Consider the following 18,201-nt stretch of genomic DNA (forward strand, 5'->3'; position numbering starts at 1 on the left):
TATTTATCATTAGTTTAACAAGATTTATTAATAAAAAATAAAAAATATATCTTTGGTCCTAAATTGGAGGTTGTAGAGTTTCTATAAGTTTTAATATGAAGTAGGATGAGTCTTAAGTTTTGGATAACCCAATCGAATAAGGACTTTGATCTGATTTGGTCCTATAAATGGCAACAGCAACAGGAGAGCAAAGGGAGAGGTGACCAAAGAAAAAAACCAAACAGAAACAAAAAAAAAAAGGGTATAAGTAAAAGAAAACTTAGAAGAATGGGATGTGAGTTTCCTGGAGGAACTTATCCAAGTTGAAGAAATCATTTTTTTTTTATTCTTCTGCTAACCAAAACAGCCCTCCTTTTTCCTTCCATTTACTACCTTTGCCACAGTCGCCACCACCAATATCGTCACATCATCAACGCCTACATTTTTCGTCGTCATCTCGCACTGATTCCCTTAGTTACTCGCCTCCCAGAGAACTCTCCTAGATAACCATCGATTTCGGTGGGGCCTTGAATTTCAATGGCATTTTTGCTAAATGCGCTACTCTTTTGACTCCTGTGCGGCTAGTTCGCAGTTCTGAAAACACTAAGAATCTCGAGATTGAATGCTTAAAGAAGGAGCTGGGACACGTTTCAAAGCAGCAAGAGGACCTAGAACGAGAGTGTTCATAACTTAAGAAAAAAAGGTAGCCCAAGATCCCGGATAGGAAAAAAAAAGAATCTATCTTATGGAAGAGGAGAATCTGCTTCCACAGATATAGTGAGTGACCAGAGGTATGAAGTGGATCGACTAAAACGAAAAGGCACGGGATAAGACTTAGTGCAGCTCGACATTTCACACTCGAGGAAAGACTGAATGCTGGGCTTCGAGGGGAATCCATGACAGACTCATCCTCTTAAGTAGGGCCCTGTCTTGCTTTAAGGGGAAGACTCTTTCATCTTGGACTCCAAATAAAAAGTTTTCCAATTAGAAGAAAGTGTGATCATTGGTCCGATCTTTCCTAAACACCTCTTTTCTATCCACAATTCGACTAAAAGCTATGGCGACGAGGCACTGTAGCCCGATAACTACCAGCGAACGATGATTTCAACTGGCATCCACCCGTGAAGAGGGAAAGATTTGAAGAAAGCAAACCTGAGTCACATGCCCTTTTTTTTTAATTGTTGTGAGATGACTTATGATGTGCCAAGTCTCTTCGTGTACAGTAATAGAATTTGACAGCATTAAGGATGGCCAAAGTTTTAGAGGCATGTCCTAAGGTGAGATGTGTCTATTATCCAGGCTTGCCAAGTCATCCTAAACATAGAATTGCCAAGCAGTAAATGACAGGCTTTGGTGGTGTGGTCAGTCTTGAGATAGATGGAGATTTGATGACCACCATCAAATTTGTTGATGCATTGAAGATTCCATACATTGCTCTATCCTTTGGTGGCTGCAAGTATTGTGGATCAATCGGCTATAATGTCTTATTGTCTTTGTCTTTGAGCCGAATTATTAAATCATTTTTTACATCTCAAGCCGTCCTTTGTGCCTGGAGCTGCGTCGAATTCCTCAAGCCTAGATTTTTTTTTTTTGTATTTTATTCATTTATTTGTTTTTTTATGTGTTAGTTATTTTTAGGAGTATTTTTTATTTTTATTTTTTTACAAAAAATAAAAATTTTCAAAAAGAAATATTTTTGAGAAAAAGTTGAAAGTATCAATTTTCCTTAAAAATAAGCTTTCCAAAAAAAATATTTTTGGGAAAAAGTTGAAAGTATCAATTTTCCTTAAAAATAAGTTTTCAAAAATGGATTTTTTAGGAAAAGTTGAAAGTATCAATTTTCCTTGAAAATAAGCTTTCTAAAAAAATATATTTTTATGAAAAAAATTGAAAGTATCAATTTTCTTTAAAAATAAGTTTTCAAAAATAGATTTTTGAAGAAAAGTTGAGAGTATTAATTTTTCTCGAAATTAAAGTTTCTAAAAAATATTTTAGAGAAAAGTTGAAAGTATCAATTTTTCCTTGTACAAAAGCAATCATTTTTTCTCTCTTTTTATATTCTTGAATTTTTTTTAATGTTAAATAATCCAACGATGGAGCCTCTGCAAGTGAAACAATAGTTTTCTTGCATATTCTTGAGGTGAGAGAATTTTCTCAATTTTCTGCTAAAAATATTATAGTCAATTGAGAGTAATTTCCAATAACTAATTACTTGGTAAAGTTTTAAGGCTTATTGGATAACACAAAATTAAGCTGGTACCATCTTTCAATGGGCGTTGTGAGGGTGCTATAACCTTTCTCACACGTAACCGAACTCCCAAACATTGTTCTGGTTAATAGACCTAAACCTATTTTTTTAGAGACCCTTAAACTTAGGTGTTCCTTGAAATGATAGATTTTTTAGGTGGTCAATCGCACCTAGATAAAAAAAGATTGGTGGCGACTCCTTCAAGTCAATGTCTAGCGATGGATCTCCGGATCTAGACGTTATGACAATAGCTACGAGCCTAATCAAGTTTTTATATTTTAATATATTTTAATTAACAAAACATCTCAACTCAAACTCGAATACAAATAAATGAGCTTTTATTGAATATAAGAATCGAACTTATTTTTACATGTTAATTGAGCCTAATCGAGTGAGCTCGAGTAGTTTGATTTCAATATCGAATCGAGTTCGAGTAGTTTGATTTTTATCTTAAGTCTAACTTGAGCTAAAAAAATAAAATTCAACCGAGCTCAAATAGAGTTTCAAGTTTTAAGTTTTGAATTTAAAGTTAAGCTCACACTTAAACTTAATACTATATTAGCTAAAACTTGATCGATACACCCCTAGTCATAGCGACTTGCTATTGCCACAATGGATTGCTAATTGCTTTATTGTAGTCGCTGCATGGATCCCATTTGGTAAGGACATTATCTATATTTAATTTATACTTATAAGTTTAAACCTGTCTTGCAAAGGATCCTATGACTGACATGTGTTAGCTAGTTATTTGCTTGTCTCATAATTTTATTTTTATTTTTAATAATAATAATAATAATAATTTAATTTAATTTAAAATTTAAAAAAGTTAAATAAATTATAAATTTAATAAATGAATAAAAAAATAACAAAACCAAAAATTAAAATAACAAAAAAAACAAGTTTTTGTACATTTTGAATTTGTAAATTTGTTGTATAAGATAAAAGTAAAAGGTTTTTTCTCACCAGAAAAAACTAAATTCATCAATAAAATTTAGAAAAAAATCTAAGTTTTTTAAAAAGTTAAAATATTTTTTTAAAAAATATGTTTTCCAAAAAATTTAAAACAAAAACCAAAAAAGCACAAAAAAATCCAATAAAATGACCACACATTGAAACAAACAAAAATAGAAAATAAAGTTCCAAGATTTTCTCTTTCTTAGAGGTTTTTAGGCATTTTGAATCATATATATTTTCCCAAACTTGCAACGTACCCAATTAGGCCTATGAACAAGTCTTTTTATCAAGTCGACTAGGGCATAAACGATGAAATTTATATATAGGATAATGAATAAAATAAGATAATAATAATTTTATATCATATTTGATTTGTATTTAAAGAAATAGATGTAATTGCAATGAGGAGTAATTATCCTCTTAATATAGGAGGATTCAATTCTTCTAAAGTAGAAATGATTATTTTTAATTCACGAAATCGAACTTAAATATCATATTATACACTTAAAAATTATATCAATAATTTAAATTATTTAAATTTTAAGTGCAGATAATTTTAACTAATAACTAAAATTATCTTATGATAATTTTTGTACACATCAAAATAAGATAAAATAATATTATTTAATTTAATTCTATTCATAATATTAACTTCTCTTATCTTATCATAATTTTACACATCAAACACACCATAAATTCACAACTCTACTCCTAATTGGCATAAAATTAATGTTGAATTTGAAACGTCATGCTTCCTTTTTATTGAATATAAAGAGGAAATTCTGAAATGTTGCTTAGGTCTCAATTTCAACTCTCCCTATACATGAACTTCATCTAATTTTATGTTGAAATTTCTTTGATTATATATTGGTCAAAATCCAAAACCTTTTGAATGCCCTTTTTTTATAGATGATTGTATAAATCAATTGAATTAAATTTTAAGTTTAGTAGTTAAATATTTTGAATAAACACTCATGTAATTTGTTGATAAGGTATTGAATTTTTAATTCCAACTTCAATAATCAAAGTTTAATTCCTACCAATCTCAAGTACCAAAAAAATTAAATATCTTGTAAATAGATGGAATGTAATTAATTTGTTTTTCTAGCACGTCTAATCTCATAAAGAGAGAGAGAGAGAGAGAGAGAGAAAAGAAAAAGAATTCATACAAATATGGACCAATAATATTTAGATTTTAGACATTAAATGAACATTTTTTTAGCCATGAAAAGAAAAAAGTTCATGGATTCTTTATCGATTGGAATCTCATAATTTACACTCCATAGAAAAGAAACTGAGAAACGAAAGCAAAAGAGTGAAACCCCAATTTATTTATTAAATTTGATCATGTTGGCAATAATTTTTTTTCAACTAATTTGGTGGAAGTAAAGCAGCCTCTTCTTTCATCTCAGCCTTGATAGCTGCAGCCAACTGATCATAAGCTTCACCCCAGGCACAGCACATCTCATCACTCCATTTCTCTTCTCCCATTGCCTCTCTAATAGTCCTTAAAAGTGCCTCTTTCACTACCTGAATTTATGAATTAATACAGATCAATAAATTAATGTATGCAAATCTAATTTGATTTTTTTTAAAAAAAAAAATAAGTTACCTCAAAATGGGGATCAATGACACCATTCTTGAGATGAACAGAGCCCAAATCCTTCAAAGTTTTATCAGCCACCATCACTTCCCCCTTCTCTCTCAGTTGAATGGCTGACTCACATGTCTTTTTTTGAAGAATAACATCAAATTAAGTATGTGATACATATTGTAAGATGCTTTTTTTTCAAGTGCAAACAATAGAATTACATCAGAAATTTTAAATTTTCATTTAATTCTCGTCCCAATTTTTTCTTTTAATATAGATTTACTAAATTTAAATACGATATAAGTGACATTATATAAAAATGATATAAAAAATTTTGATTTAAAATTTTATAAAAAATTATATATAAATTTAACCAAAAAAATTATTTTATATTTAAGACGTAAACTTAAATTATAATATAATCGTTTTAATATTTTACATATATTTAACAAAAAATAAACAGACCCGTATATACTATAATTCTCCCTTTATTTGACACTGACAGAGTGACAGTCATAACAATTAAGATGAACTCACCATCTTGAAAACCTTGACAGCATGAGCCTTGAGCTTAGGATTATTCTGAGGTATCTCCTCTGAGTCTCTCAGAAAGGAAAATATATTCTTTGCAGCCGGTGCAATCTCCAAAATTCTAAATACAAAAATAAATAAATAAATAAATAAAAGCATTACACGAACAAATATGTTTTGAAAAACAGCAAACGAATTCTCTCCCCATTTTCTCAGACAAATGAACATGAAAAGAAAAAACTCCTGGCCCTATCTTTATAATTTACTTACAGTGTAAAGAAACGTAAGCTTAGTTCAGGAATATTTTTTTTCAAAAGCTCCCATGATTCCTTCACCAAAGCTTCTTGCTTCTCACTGAAAGCCATTTCTCTCTCAGAAGAAAACAAATTTTTTTTCTCTCGAAGATAAGGAGGGAGTGGAGCTCTATACAATGTTTGTATATTTTTCTAGTGCTGTATCTACCTATGGAAGTGTTTTTTTTTTTTTTTTTTAATTAGAAATTGCAAACTCAGTATGACTTACTTCATCTGCTATTAATTATTAATATATGAATACAGCTAAGCATCTTGGACGTACATAGATAATAGATGGAAGATATTCTGGCTGAGAATATTGTGAATGTGGCAACTGTCCAAAAAAGGAAAAAACCTTATCAATGATTTTCTGTCATTACAAAAAGAATATTCATGAATAAATATTATTTATTTAAAATACATCAATGTTTCATGATGTTTGAGTGGTTATGGGATGCCACTTATACCATTGAGAGAGAGAAACATGTAGCAACTTTATTTTATGGTCTTTTTAAGATATTGAGGAAAAAATAATCCAATATATGATTTTTTTTTTCGAAATTAGGAATGGTATTTTTTTTTTATGAAAGAGATCATAATTTAAGGTGAAAAAAATTTATGTGTGAGCTTAGTCCAATTTTATGTTGTTTTGTTCATTAGTTTCTTATTTTAAATGTAATAATATATATACATAAAAAAGTGATTATAATTGTAATTTTTAATTATGGTGTAATTTTATAAACAAAGAATTTGATGTTGACCCAATGTTGTTGCCCTTACTATCAAAGCCAGATCGGGTTTACATCCAAAATCCCTTTCGCTATCTTTTCCATCAAAGCCCAATAATAAGATAGGCCCATTGAAGACCTTTACTATGTAGTTGTTATAAGTTACGATGATTATGTGCAGTTGATTTTTTCTTTTTCTTTTGTTGTAAAAAGAGTTGGTACTCTTACAAAGGAGAGGGAGGATGGCATGATCGAATTCGTACCTACGTAACTTTCAATCTGTCTCGTAATCACTAAGCTTAAGAGGGGAAAGTCATTTGGAGTTGCTATTTGAATAAATGGAAGTGAGAAAATACAAATTTCATTGCCAAACCAAACCCACAAAACGGCCATCTTCTTATTCTGGTTTCTTTAGATTTATCAGAGCATTTAACTCGTGGACTTTAGCAATAAAAAATGCTTCTTCTCCTCACAAAGCCATGGACCTTTACTCTCAGATGCACCGCCAGTCAATCCCATTTAATAGTTTCTCTATACTCTTCACTCTCAAGTCCTGTACCCCTTTGCACAATTTTAACCTCATTGCCCACCTCCACTCCCATATCCTCAAATTGGGTTTCATTACCCACGTCTATGTTGCCACTTCTCTGCTACGTTCTTATGTCATCACCTCCTTTGATCACGCACAAAGACTGTTCGATGAAATGCCTAACCGAAACATTGTCACCTGGAATATCATGATAACTGGATACTCACGGTCTGGGGAATTAAACAAAGCGCATGCAGTTTTTAGGGCAATGCCTTTGAGGGATCTTGCTTCTTGGTCTGCCATGATTGCGGCTTTTATGAATAACGGGAAATTGAGTTCTGCGTTCGCTTGTTTCCGAGAAATGGTAGCAAATGAGAGGTTCAAACCTGACGAATTGACAATGGGATCGGTTCTGTGGGGTTGCGCTCACATAGGTTCTCTTGGATTTTTGGTGGGAAGATCGGTCCATGGGTTTATAGTTAAAAATGGGTGGAATTTGAATGTCGAAATTGGCACAGTTTTGGTTGATATGTATGCCAAGTGTGGTCTATTGAAGTATGCTTGTATAGTTTTCAATTTGATGCAACAGAGGAATGTAATGACTTGGACAGCTTTGATTTGTGGATCCGCACAACATGGCTACACTGACGAAGCACTGTCCTTCTTTGAGGCCATGCAAGAAATGGGAGTGAAACCTAATGAGATGACTTTCACGGGCATTCTCAATGCATGTGCGCGAAAAGGTTTAGTAGAGCAAGGTCACAAGTATTTCAACATGATTGAACAGTATGGACTGGAGCCTGGGATTCAACATTATGGGTGCATGGTTGACTTGTATCGTAAGGCAGGGTTATTAGAAGAATCTTATCAGGTTATTCAGACGATGAAATTTGAACCCAATGTTGTTATTTGGAATTCATTCTTGTCAGCTTGTAAGGAGCATAAGCAGTTTCAGATGGCTGAGAGAGTGATCAAGCAAGTGTTGGAAACGGTTCACCCAGAGAGCGATGGAGGTGTTTATTCTCTTATATGTGATTTATATGTTTTGAATGAGAAATGGGATGATGCAGAAAGAGTTAGGAAATTAATGGTTAATCAAAATGTGAGGAAGATTAGGGGCTCTAGTTTTATTTGAAGTTGTTGGATTCTAGAAAGCTATTTTGTCTGCTCAATCCCCCAAATCAGGACAAGATGTGTTGTATTTGATTGCTTAAGACAAGTAGTTATAGGTCGTGCATTCGAGATAATCCTAACAAATGGTTATCAGCAGGACTCGAACTCATGACCTCCACATCGAGAAGAACGATTTTAACCAATTGAACCAATCACTTATTGGTATCACATTTCATTTCATATGTGAGTTTTTTTTTTTATGTTTTTTTATTTGAAGAAACGATTTGAACTCAATTCCTTGAGCAAGGAAATATATGCACTTATCACTTAGCCTAATGTACTTTAACACTAAGACAATTGATAGATTGCATGTCGAGCATTATTCACATTATAATATTTGTTAATTTTATGGCTGATGTAAGCAGACTTCGCATTTAGCATACACATGCATGAAAAATTATTCTATACACAAGTATGTGTATACTTGAATGATTCATACACTCACCCTTAAGATATGATTTTCGGAAGGTTTGGAGATCGAATCCCTACACTGCCCCTCTTTTCTCTATTCTTGAGCTGTGGTTTATTTTTATGTACCAAAAAAATTATTGTATGCACCTTTAATTGAGTATTTAAATTCTGTAAGTAAATTTATATAATTATAAATAAGGAGATCAATAAATTAAATGGGCAAATTGTCAACCATATAAATGGGATAAGGTGAAAATTTACTACTATGCTTATGTAGGTGGTTTAAATTTACCTTTAATCCTTTAATTGATGTAATTTTATCACCATACTTTTAATTTTGGAATAAATTTACCGTCATACTTCAAATTTCAGAGCAATTAAATAATATTTAATATAAAATTCTGTCAGAAACTGTCTACTTATCTTTTGAAATCATCATTGAAACATTAAATTAGAATGTTTAATTATTCTCAATTTTCCTACGATGAACTCAAGACAACAACTTTATTCTTGACACAGTCTTTTTATTTCTTTGGTACGAATGAAGCTAATACTTACGTAGAAATAAAGAAGAAAAATTGTAAGTGTTAGAAATCGAATCTCAGTCTTGTTGAAATTTATCTCATAGATAAATCATTTGGGCTAACTGTAGTTTCAATTCATTATTTTTAATTCAAAGTTTATATATATTATAAAATATGGATTAAGATTTAAGATTTAGGGCTTCTTTAATTACTATAATTAATTTGAAGAAAATTGTCTTGCACATAGATGGTGAAATCTTTAAATTTCACAAGCACGTATTTTTAGAGTTGTTATCATATATCCGTTATAAGAATTCGGTTCTTATACATTACCCGTGAAATTAGGCCCACAAAAAAAAAAATCTAATTGAAGTGAGCAAATTTAATAGGAACAATTTTAGCTTTTTTTTTTTTAGAGAATGAAGAATTCAAATTCAATTTATTTAGAAAATTCATATACTTATCATTGAACAAAATGCTTAAGCGCTTATCAAGCACTAATCACTTAACAATATTTGAATGCTTGTATTTTCTTACTCAAACAAATCGATTGAAAAAAAAAAAAATCACCACTCATATTTGTATTGTCACCCAAGGAAACCACATTATACGTTAGTGGTATTTTTTTTTCACCCAATGAAAAAAATTTTTTGTTTATGATAATAATTGGATTGGAAAATGTTTTTGAAAAAAATAAGTTCAACAAAAATCTTTAGAACACTCATGCCAAAAAAAACAAAGAAACGTTTGAAAATGTAAAACGTTTTGCTTCTCTTCAATTCTTTTTTTTTTTAATACAATGTGCACCTTTAGATTATCAAATTTAATCAACTATATGTTATAGGCGTTAGTAGTGCAGCTGGTTAAGTGGGCTTTAGTGGGCTGTTAGATCATTGGAATGTCTAGTCAAATAAATAATAGTTATGCTGATGTCAGAGTCAGTTAGAATATGTAAGCTGGTGCAATTCGCTATATGTCAACAATTTTTGCGAATTGAATCCAACGATGTTTTCACTCTCTTATTCTTTCTACTACTCTCTCCTCTATGTTCTTCTTTGTTCTAGAAATTCATCTATTACTCATTTACTGTTACGGTTAGACTATATCATTGGTATCAGTGCAATTGATCTTGGCATGGCGAATGGAGTAACAACGAGGTTGCAAAGGGAAGTGGTTCAGCAATAGAAGGATTTCGAGAAAATGGATGCTACATTGGTTAACGCTACAAACCAGCTGAAGGAAGAACTCAGAGGTGAATGGCAATTTGGGCTAAGCAAGGTTGAAAGGGATGTGACAGAAATAAGAAGAATGTTTGATCAGATTATGTTGAAGTTGGAGGGATCTCCTAAACTGGTTGAGACAAGTGGTGCAGGGGAGACTGCTTCTTCTTCAGCCAAACGAAACGAAATATTGGAGATCAGTGGAGTTAAGCAAGCTGTAAACCATAGTGAGTACTTTGTGACTACTAGTAATCATACTAAGGACTCCAAAATAGAGTGTCTTCGTTTCGACAGGATCGATTTCAGAGGATGGTTGCTTAAAATAGAGTAGTTCTTTGAGGCAGACCAGACCAAAGAGCAGGATAGGGTCAGGGTGGTCATGATGCACTTGGATGGAAAAGCTCTTCAATGGCACCAGAGATTCATGAAGAACAAAGGTAAGCTTACTAAAATTCCTTGGACTGGATATGTCATGGAGATGCGATCTACATTTGATAAGAATAAGTTCACAGACCCTATGTTTGAACTTGCTAGTTTAAAACAAAATCACACAGTTGAATAATATTATGAAGAGTTTGAAAGCCTACTTAATATGATTCAGTTCAGATGATCATGCCCTCAGTATTTTCATAAGTAATTTGAATCTTAAGATTTCAAAACTTGTGAGAAAGTTTTACCCAAAATCACTAACCCATGCCTATAATTTAGCCAAGCAAATGGAATCTCTCATTTTCAATTTGCCCAGAAAACCATCAATACCGTACAAAACTCCCCTTCCCATACACTCTATAATACCAGGTTCATCTAAAAATACTATAGCACCGATGCTACCTACCCCTAAACCTTCTTTTTTATCCTATAATCCACCAACAAAACCTGTATATCCTAACATTAATTATAAATGAAACACTACCAAACCAAACAGCAACTTATTAAGACTAATAGGCTGTTCACTAAGGAGAAAAGGGATGAAAGGAGGAAAAAAAGGGTTGTGTATGTGTTGTGGAGTTAAATTCATTATGGGGCATAGACGCATGAAGTCTCAACTATATCAAATGCTTGTTGATGAAGGTGTTGAGTCTAATAATGAACAAGAAGAGTTTTCTAATTGTTTAGAATTGTTCGAGGATAACAATGTGGCAAGGGGTGACATGATGAGTCAACCAACAATTACCTTTCATGCTTTGATTGGGACTGTAGGCCTTCAAACAATCAGGATACAGGGAAAAATTAAAAACCAGTTATTGGTAATTTTGGTAGACTCAAGAAGCACTCACAATTTTCTGGATCAAACGGTTGCTAAAAGGCTGGGGTGTAAAACTTTATGGGTATAAGGTATCAATGTAACAATAGCTAATGAAGATAAGTTACTAGCAAAACAAATCTGTAAAAAGGTAGCTTGGGAGGCTCAAGGGCTGTTGTAGTGCACAGATTTTTTAATTCTTCCTTTGATGGGGTTCGATGTTGTACTTGAAGTTCAAAGGCTTCAAACATTGGGACCTATCACTAGGGATTTTACTGCTTTAACTATGAAGTTTGCAATGGGAAGTCAGTAGCATACTTTCCAAGGAATGATGGCAAGCAACATACACATGGCAACAAAAAAACAATTGTCGCTAATACTAGTACATGTCTGATGATGCTTACAGGAGAATCAGACTTAACAACTTAGTTGGTACAAGTAAGGAAGCAGGAAGATAAGGTATTATCAATGGAACTACAGAAGTTGTTGTGTCAGTACTCGGTGGTATTTGAGTACCAAGATAGTTACCACTAAAAAGAATTCATGACCACCGAATTCCATTTAAGGAAGAATCTCAAGGTATTAGAATTCGACCCTATTAGTACCCTTCCATTCAAAAGACTGAGATAGAAAAGTTGGTGGCTGAAATGAAAGAATCTAGAATTGTGAGGGATAGAACAAGTTTTTTTGCTTCTCCTATGTTGTTGGTGAAAAAAAAGATGGATCTTGGCATTTATGTGTAGACTATAGACAATTGAACAAGTTCACCACCAAGGATAAGTTTCCCATTCCATTGGTGGAAGAACTCCTATATGAATTGACAAGAGCAAGTTGTTTTCCAAAGTTAGATCTCAAGTCTGGTTTTCAGCAGATACTTATGCATGAAGCTGATATATACAAGACTGCCTTTCCCACCCATTATGGACACTATGAATTTCTGGTAATGCCCTTTGGGCTAATCAATGCTCCATCCACATTTCAAAGCCTTATGAACAACATTTTCCGACCCTACCTCAGAAAGTTTGTACTCGTCTTTTTCAATGACATATTAATTTACTCTAATAGCTGGGAAGCACATTTGTTCCATTTACAGCAAGTATTTGAGGTCCTCAGAAGTAACTAATTAAATGTTAAATTATCGAAGTGTGAATTTGGGATAGCCAAAGTTGAATACTTGGGATATATTATTAGTAAAGAAGAGGTGGCGATTGATGATAAAAAGATTGCTTGTGTTATGGACTGGTCAATTCCTCGAAATCTTAAGGAGTTAAGAGGTTTCTTAGGCCTAACCGGTTGTTATAGAAGGTTTATCATGGGGTATGGATCCATTGCTTAACCTTTAACAGCTCTGTTAAAGAAGAATGGATTTGTATGGAGCAAGACAGCCACCAAGGTATTGGAAGAGCTCAAACAGGCGATGGTTTCTGCCACTGTTTTAGCCCTGCCTGATTTTAACTCAACTTTTGTGGTGGAGTCAGATGCTTCAAAGCATGGAATTGGAGCTATGTTGAATCAGAATGGTCGACCTATCGCTTATTTTAGCAAGGTCTTATCTCCAAAACATCAAATACTGTCAGTATACGAAAAGTAAATGTTGGCAATATTGGCAGCAGTTAAAAAATGGAGCTCTTATTTGGTTGGCAGACATTTTTAGATTAAAACTGATCGTCAGAGTCTGAAATTTTTGTTTGATAAAAAAACCAACACTCTATCTCAACAATTATGGGTGGTTAAGATGATAGGGTATGATTATGAAGTGGCGTTCACAAAAGGAACTACTAAACAAGCTGCTGATGCTCTTTCAAGGAAACCTACAGCTATGTTATATACTTTGTCTGCTATTGATAGTGAATTGGCTAATAGGATTAAGTACTCATAGGTTGAAGACTCTGCTATGGTCAAGTTGAGTCATAAATTGCAGTGTAACCAGGATCCAGCTTCCAAGTATACTTTGAATGCAGGTCAGTTAAGGAGGAATGGAAAATTGGTAGTGAGAGCCAATAAAAGTCTCAGACAGGACCTGTTGTGGTACTTTAACTGCTCTGTAGCTAGTGGTCATTCAGGAAGGGAGGCGACTATGAAGAGAATAAAAGGTGTAGTTTACTGGAAAGGTATGAAAAGGAAATTAGAGAGTTTGTTAGACAATGCATCATTTGCCAACAAAACAAATATGACACAGCAACATCACCAGGACTGTTACAGCCATTGCCTATACCAGATAAGAATTGGTTTGATATATCAATGGACTTTATTGAAGGGCTCCCAAAATCATTTGGCAAAGAAGTAATCATGGTGGCTGTTGACAGGTTGAGCAAATACGCTTATTTTATCACACTTTCTCATCCCTATTCAGCTATTTCTCTTGCTCAAGGTTACTTGGACAATATTTATAAATTACATAGGGTGCCTAACAATATTGTCTCTGATAGAGACAAGATATTCACCTGTCTTTTTTGGTAGGAGTTATTCAAATTGTTAGGTACTAAGCTAAAGTTATCATCATCCTACCACCTTTAGATTGACGGACAATCTAAGGTGTTAAATCGTTGCTTGGAGAGTTACCTTAGATGCATGATAGGGGAGAGGCCTAAAGACTAGCCAAATTGGATTCCATTGACTGAATGGTGGTACAATACTAGCCATTATTCTTCTATTCAAACCACTCCCTAAGAAGTTGTAAATGGGCAGCCTGCTCCTATCCATATGCCTTATTTACTGGGAGATTCTAAAGTTAGAGAGGTCGACAGAAGCTTACAGGCCAGAGAGGCAGCCATTCATTTCCTGAAGTTCCATCTCAATAGGGCCAGCAATAGAATGAAGCAACAGGCAGACAAACACAGATCTGACAAAAACTTTGAAGCAGGAGATCTTGTTTATGTTAAACTGCAGCTATACAGACAATTATCAATGGTGAACAGAAAGTGTATGAAGCTTAGGGCTAAGTTTTTTTGCCCTTATAAGGTGCTTGATAAAGTGGGAGCTGTGGCTTATGAGTTGGAATTGCCTGGTGGTGCTCGTATACACCCAGTGTTCCATGTTTCTCAGTTAAAGAAACATGTTGGAAAATTCAATCCACTTTGCCAATGCTGGATTTAGATGGTATTTTAGCTAAGGAACCTATTTCAATCTTAGACAAGAGGATGAACAAGAAGAAAAGAAGACTTGTTACCGAAGTACATGTTCAGTGGAGCAACAGTTTTCCAGAAGATGCAACTTGGGAGGCTCTATACGAATTGCTCAGGGAAGGTGTACTCTGTTACAGGCATTAGTAGCGCTGCTGGTTAAGTGTGCTTTAGTGGACTGTTAGATCCTTAGAAGGTCCCATCCAATAAATAACAGTTATGCAGATGTCAGGGTCGGTTAGAATGTGTAGGCTGGTGCAATTCGTTGTATGTCAGATAATTTTTGTGAATTGAATCCAATGGTATTTTCTCTCTCCTTCTCTATTGTTCTTTGTTCTGAAAATTCATCTATTACTCATTTACTGTTACGATCAGACTATATCACTATGAGGATCAAATTCAGCAGATTAATTAAAACAGTATTAGAAGAAAATACGTGTGCAACTAAATCATATACTGAAAGTTGAAAATATGTCAATTTTACCTTTTGTTTAAACAAAATTATGAAATATTCAATAAAAGAAAAAAACCACTAAATCTCCTTTTTTTTTTTACAAAAGAGAATGTAATATAAAATAAGGGGAAAAAACTACAAACGATGAGATTTAAATCACAAATTCATTAAAATATCATATTTTTAAAAATAATCACATGAATCAATGATTAAATTTCGGATTTGATCTTTATTTTTTTTTAAACAAGGAATGAAGACCATTTTCTAATACTAATAAAAGTTAACTTCACATATTTAAAAGGGGAAAAAGTTGAAAAAAAAAAAGAAAAAGAAAAATAAAACACTGGAAGTTCGAAGCCTGCATTAACTGCAGGTAGAACCTTGAATTCCATTGAATTGGATTCCTATGACAAACATCATTTGTGTGAGAACAAACTTTCACAGAATGACACAAATGTTTGTCTTGAAAGACTAAAGGGATCGGTTTCCAAGTACAATATGTTGGGATTTTCTTTTCACTTTTTCCTGATTTTTCTTTTCTCAGTTTCTTTCCCATTTCTCCTCTTTTGTTTATTTCTTTCGGCAACAAAGAATGGAATTTGTATGGGAGACGGTGCCGGTGCAAGTTCGATATCTCAAAAAAAAAAAAATTTTATGGATTCCTTTTTATTATATTATAAATAAACATTTCAAAAATAAAATTTAGATTCATCACTATTTATTTACGCTAAACTTAATAAATTTATATTTTTTTTATGTTAACATATTCAAACCCAAATTCATGAGATCAGCCTACCTTAAAATTTGAATGGTTAATATAAAAGAAAAAAATATACATAAGAATACAATTATCCAGACTTCTCTTTTATAATAATATAAGACCTTATTTGGTTCCCACCAACCCCAAATTCTTTTGCATCCCTTTTTTCAACAATTGGCATAATCATTGACTATTCTACTACTTATGTCATAGTTGAACGATTCCAATTTTCAAAAATAATTTTTCTTTCTTAGGGTGAATCCCACGGAGTTTTATGCTTTTATTTTCTTTTTGGATTTGGAATTTCAGTGTCGGATAATTATTTTATATTTCAATTAATCTGAAATTTAATTGAATCAAATCTTATAAAAAAGATAAACTCTTTCAAACTTGTTTAATCGAGTCGAGTCAGATCTATAAAAAAAATAAATTCTCTCAAATTTATTTTTTTTATTTACAATATTCAAAACTAAAACTTTATTTAAAAGAAATCAAAATTTTTACCACTCGGATTAATAAATATTATATAATAATTGGTTCTAATCTTGAACTTCGATGAAACGAATCTCAATCTTATCAACTTTTATTTTATTTTTTGCTATTATCCAATATGTTAAAACTATTTTTAAAATATAAAAATCAAAGTGAATATGGCATTGCAAATGTAAGCTCATATACTTATTCTTGTGCTTTAAATAGCAGCATATGTAAAAGTAATAATCCTCTTTTACTTTCTTTTTTTTTTTTCCAAAAAATATGAAAATTTAGGTGGAGATGTAGGGCTTAATATTTAAGATATAGAGTTTGAATCATGTGAGCATTGAATATTTCACTGGCCGTAATCTTAAATGCGCAATTATTATAGGTGACGGCATATCTTATTCGTATTTTAAAGATTTTTGAAATCTTTCTTATTTTGAATTTGTGAAAAGGAAAAGAAGATATTAAAAATATGCATGTAGAGAAGTCGTTTTCGTCATTATAAATCTTCAGATAATGTAATATATCTTTCGTTATTTTTATATACTACAATAGGAGTAAATGTATATCTTATGAGTTTAGTATATAAACTCTTTATAATAATTATTTCTGCAGCCACTATTACTTAGATTGTGCATTCCTCACTCAACCATGGACCCCAAGCTTCGTCAACTCCCCTCTGAAGTACTAATCATTTTTTTTTCTCTTCAAACTCACAGTGAAGAGAGAAAAATGATCTACAAAAAAATCTCATGCTGTTTGATTAATACCCAAATTATCAAAAAAATTAATTAGAATAATTTTGTATTTTATAGTTAATTATTTGAATTAAGCTAAGATAATTTTTTTGTAAAAAAAAAAGGGAAAAAATTGGCAACCAATCCAAATAAAGTCTAAAGTTATAAAATATTTCAAAAAAAAAAAAAGAAAAAAGTTCTGTATAAATATATTTTTAAATCTCACTCCAATATCAAGGTGGGAATCGAAGATCTCTAATCAAATTGGATTATCAAATTGAATTAGTTTTAATTGAATCAAAATGGGATGGGGGATGAGTTTGAGAATGTGAAATTCAGGGGAAAAAAAGTTAAGGAGGACAACTTTTTAGTTTCAAGTACAATTGCAGAAATATATTTAATTATAGGAACAATATATGTGAAACATTAATTTCTTTTTTTTTTTTTTTTATAAATGAAACATTAATTTCACCTTGTAGAAGTTGATGGTCTTTTTTATGGCGGCTTTCAAATTTTACTTTCTTCAAATGAAGATAACATTTGTTCTTTTTAGTTTGAAAATCAAGTTTCAAATTATTTTAACTTTGAAAGCCTTAGTTTTTTTAAAAAATCAACTCATTTAATTTTTTTAATAAATATATAAAATGAGCAATGCTAAAGGGGAAAAACTTAAATGTATTTTCTTAGATAAAATTCGTAAAATTTTATATATATATATATTAAAATTGATAAAATTAAAATTAAAATAAAAAATCAAAATCGATAGATTAAAATGTCTCGTTATATAGATCAACATGTAAATTTTGAAAAAAATTTAATAATTTTGATATATATTTTAAATAGATATTTTTAGTAAAAATATTGATAAAATTTTTACCGTTGAATAAATATCGATAAAATTTGAATTATAAACAATATTTTTAATAATTTTTAATATATTATTAATTTTCACATTGAACTCTTTCAATTTGATGATTTGGATTTTTTATTAAAATTTTTTTATTAAATCATTTTTAAGAAGAAATTTCATAAGTTTTACTTAAAAACTTACATAAAGTTTTACCCATACTGAATGGCCGAACTAAAATTGTGTCCTACTGGACACAATAATTGAAATTGTGTATACCTAAGTAAATTTTAAAGTCATTTATTTATTTGAAAAAATAGGTTTATAAAATATAAATAAGATAAACCCATTTTCTTCTTAAATAATGTTGGCTTCCC

At 31.6% G+C, this 18,201-nt stretch overlaps 3 protein-coding genes across 3 annotated transcripts; 2 read left to right on the forward strand and 1 right to left on the reverse strand.

Annotated features, from left to right (window-relative positions):
- Positions 1 to 4,355: 4,355 nt before the first annotated feature.
- On the reverse strand, positions 4,356 to 5,763 carry HB2 (hemoglobin 2). Its single transcript, XM_089748525.1, has 4 exons — positions 5,574 to 5,763; positions 5,310 to 5,424; positions 4,794 to 4,910; positions 4,356 to 4,711 (listed from the first exon to the last, which is right to left on the reverse strand). The coding sequence occupies exons 1-4, from the start codon at positions 5,666 to 5,668 to the stop codon at positions 4,553 to 4,555; spliced, it is 486 nt and encodes a 161-aa protein (XP_089604651.1). The 5' UTR covers positions 5,669 to 5,763; the 3' UTR covers positions 4,356 to 4,552.
- A 754-nt stretch (positions 5,764 to 6,517) lies between these two features.
- On the forward strand, positions 6,518 to 8,375 carry LOC149513415 (pentatricopeptide repeat-containing protein At5g66520-like). Its single transcript, XM_089749010.1, has one exon. The coding sequence runs from the start codon at positions 6,663 to 6,665 to the stop codon at positions 7,986 to 7,988; it is 1,326 nt and encodes a 441-aa protein (XP_089605136.1). The 5' UTR covers positions 6,518 to 6,662; the 3' UTR covers positions 7,989 to 8,375.
- A 2,825-nt stretch (positions 8,376 to 11,200) lies between these two features.
- LOC149513416 (uncharacterized) lies at positions 11,201 to 14,520 on the forward strand. Its single transcript, XM_089748661.1, has 7 exons — positions 11,201 to 11,428; positions 12,296 to 12,364; positions 12,569 to 12,698; positions 12,771 to 12,970; positions 13,304 to 13,535; positions 13,604 to 13,795; positions 14,096 to 14,520. The coding sequence occupies exons 1-7, from the start codon at positions 11,201 to 11,203 to the stop codon at positions 14,518 to 14,520; spliced, it is 1,476 nt and encodes a 491-aa protein (XP_089604787.1).
- Positions 14,521 to 18,201: the final 3,681 nt, after the last annotated feature.

Source organism: Durio zibethinus, chromosome 19 (assembly GCF_047325235.1).
Source record: "Durio zibethinus cultivar Kanyao isolate XHJ-2024 chromosome 19, ASM4732523v1, whole genome shotgun sequence".
Lineage (NCBI taxonomy): Eukaryota > Viridiplantae > Streptophyta > Magnoliopsida > Malvales > Malvaceae > Durio > Durio zibethinus.

Excerpts from the sequence above, each read along its gene's own strand:
- HB2 (XM_089748525.1), bottom strand. The coding sequence starts at position 5,668 with ATGGCTTTCAGTGAGAAGCAAGAAGCTTTGGTGAAGGAATCATGGGAG. Across the intron at positions 5,425-5,573 it reads AGCTTACGTTTCTTTACACT|AATTTTGGAGATTGCACCGG; the intron begins GTAAGTAAATTA and ends TTTTGTATTTAG. Across the intron at positions 4,712-4,793 it reads TCATTGATCCCCATTTTGAG|GTAGTGAAAGAGGCACTTTT; the intron begins GTAACTTATTTT and ends TCATAAATTCAG.
- LOC149513415 (XM_089749010.1), top strand. The coding sequence starts at position 6,663 with ATGGAAGTGAGAAAATACAAATTTCATTGCCAAACCAAACCCACAAAA.
- LOC149513416 (XM_089748661.1), top strand. The coding sequence starts at position 11,201 with ATGGGGCATAGACGCATGAAGTCTCAACTATATCAAATGCTTGTTGAT. Across the intron at positions 12,365-12,568 it reads ATGGACACTATGAATTTCTG|TGTGAATTTGGGATAGCCAA; the intron begins GTAATGCCCTTT and ends AAATTATCGAAG. Across the intron at positions 12,699-12,770 it reads AAATCTTAAGGAGTTAAGAG|CTCTGTTAAAGAAGAATGGA; the intron begins GTTTCTTAGGCC and ends AACCTTTAACAG.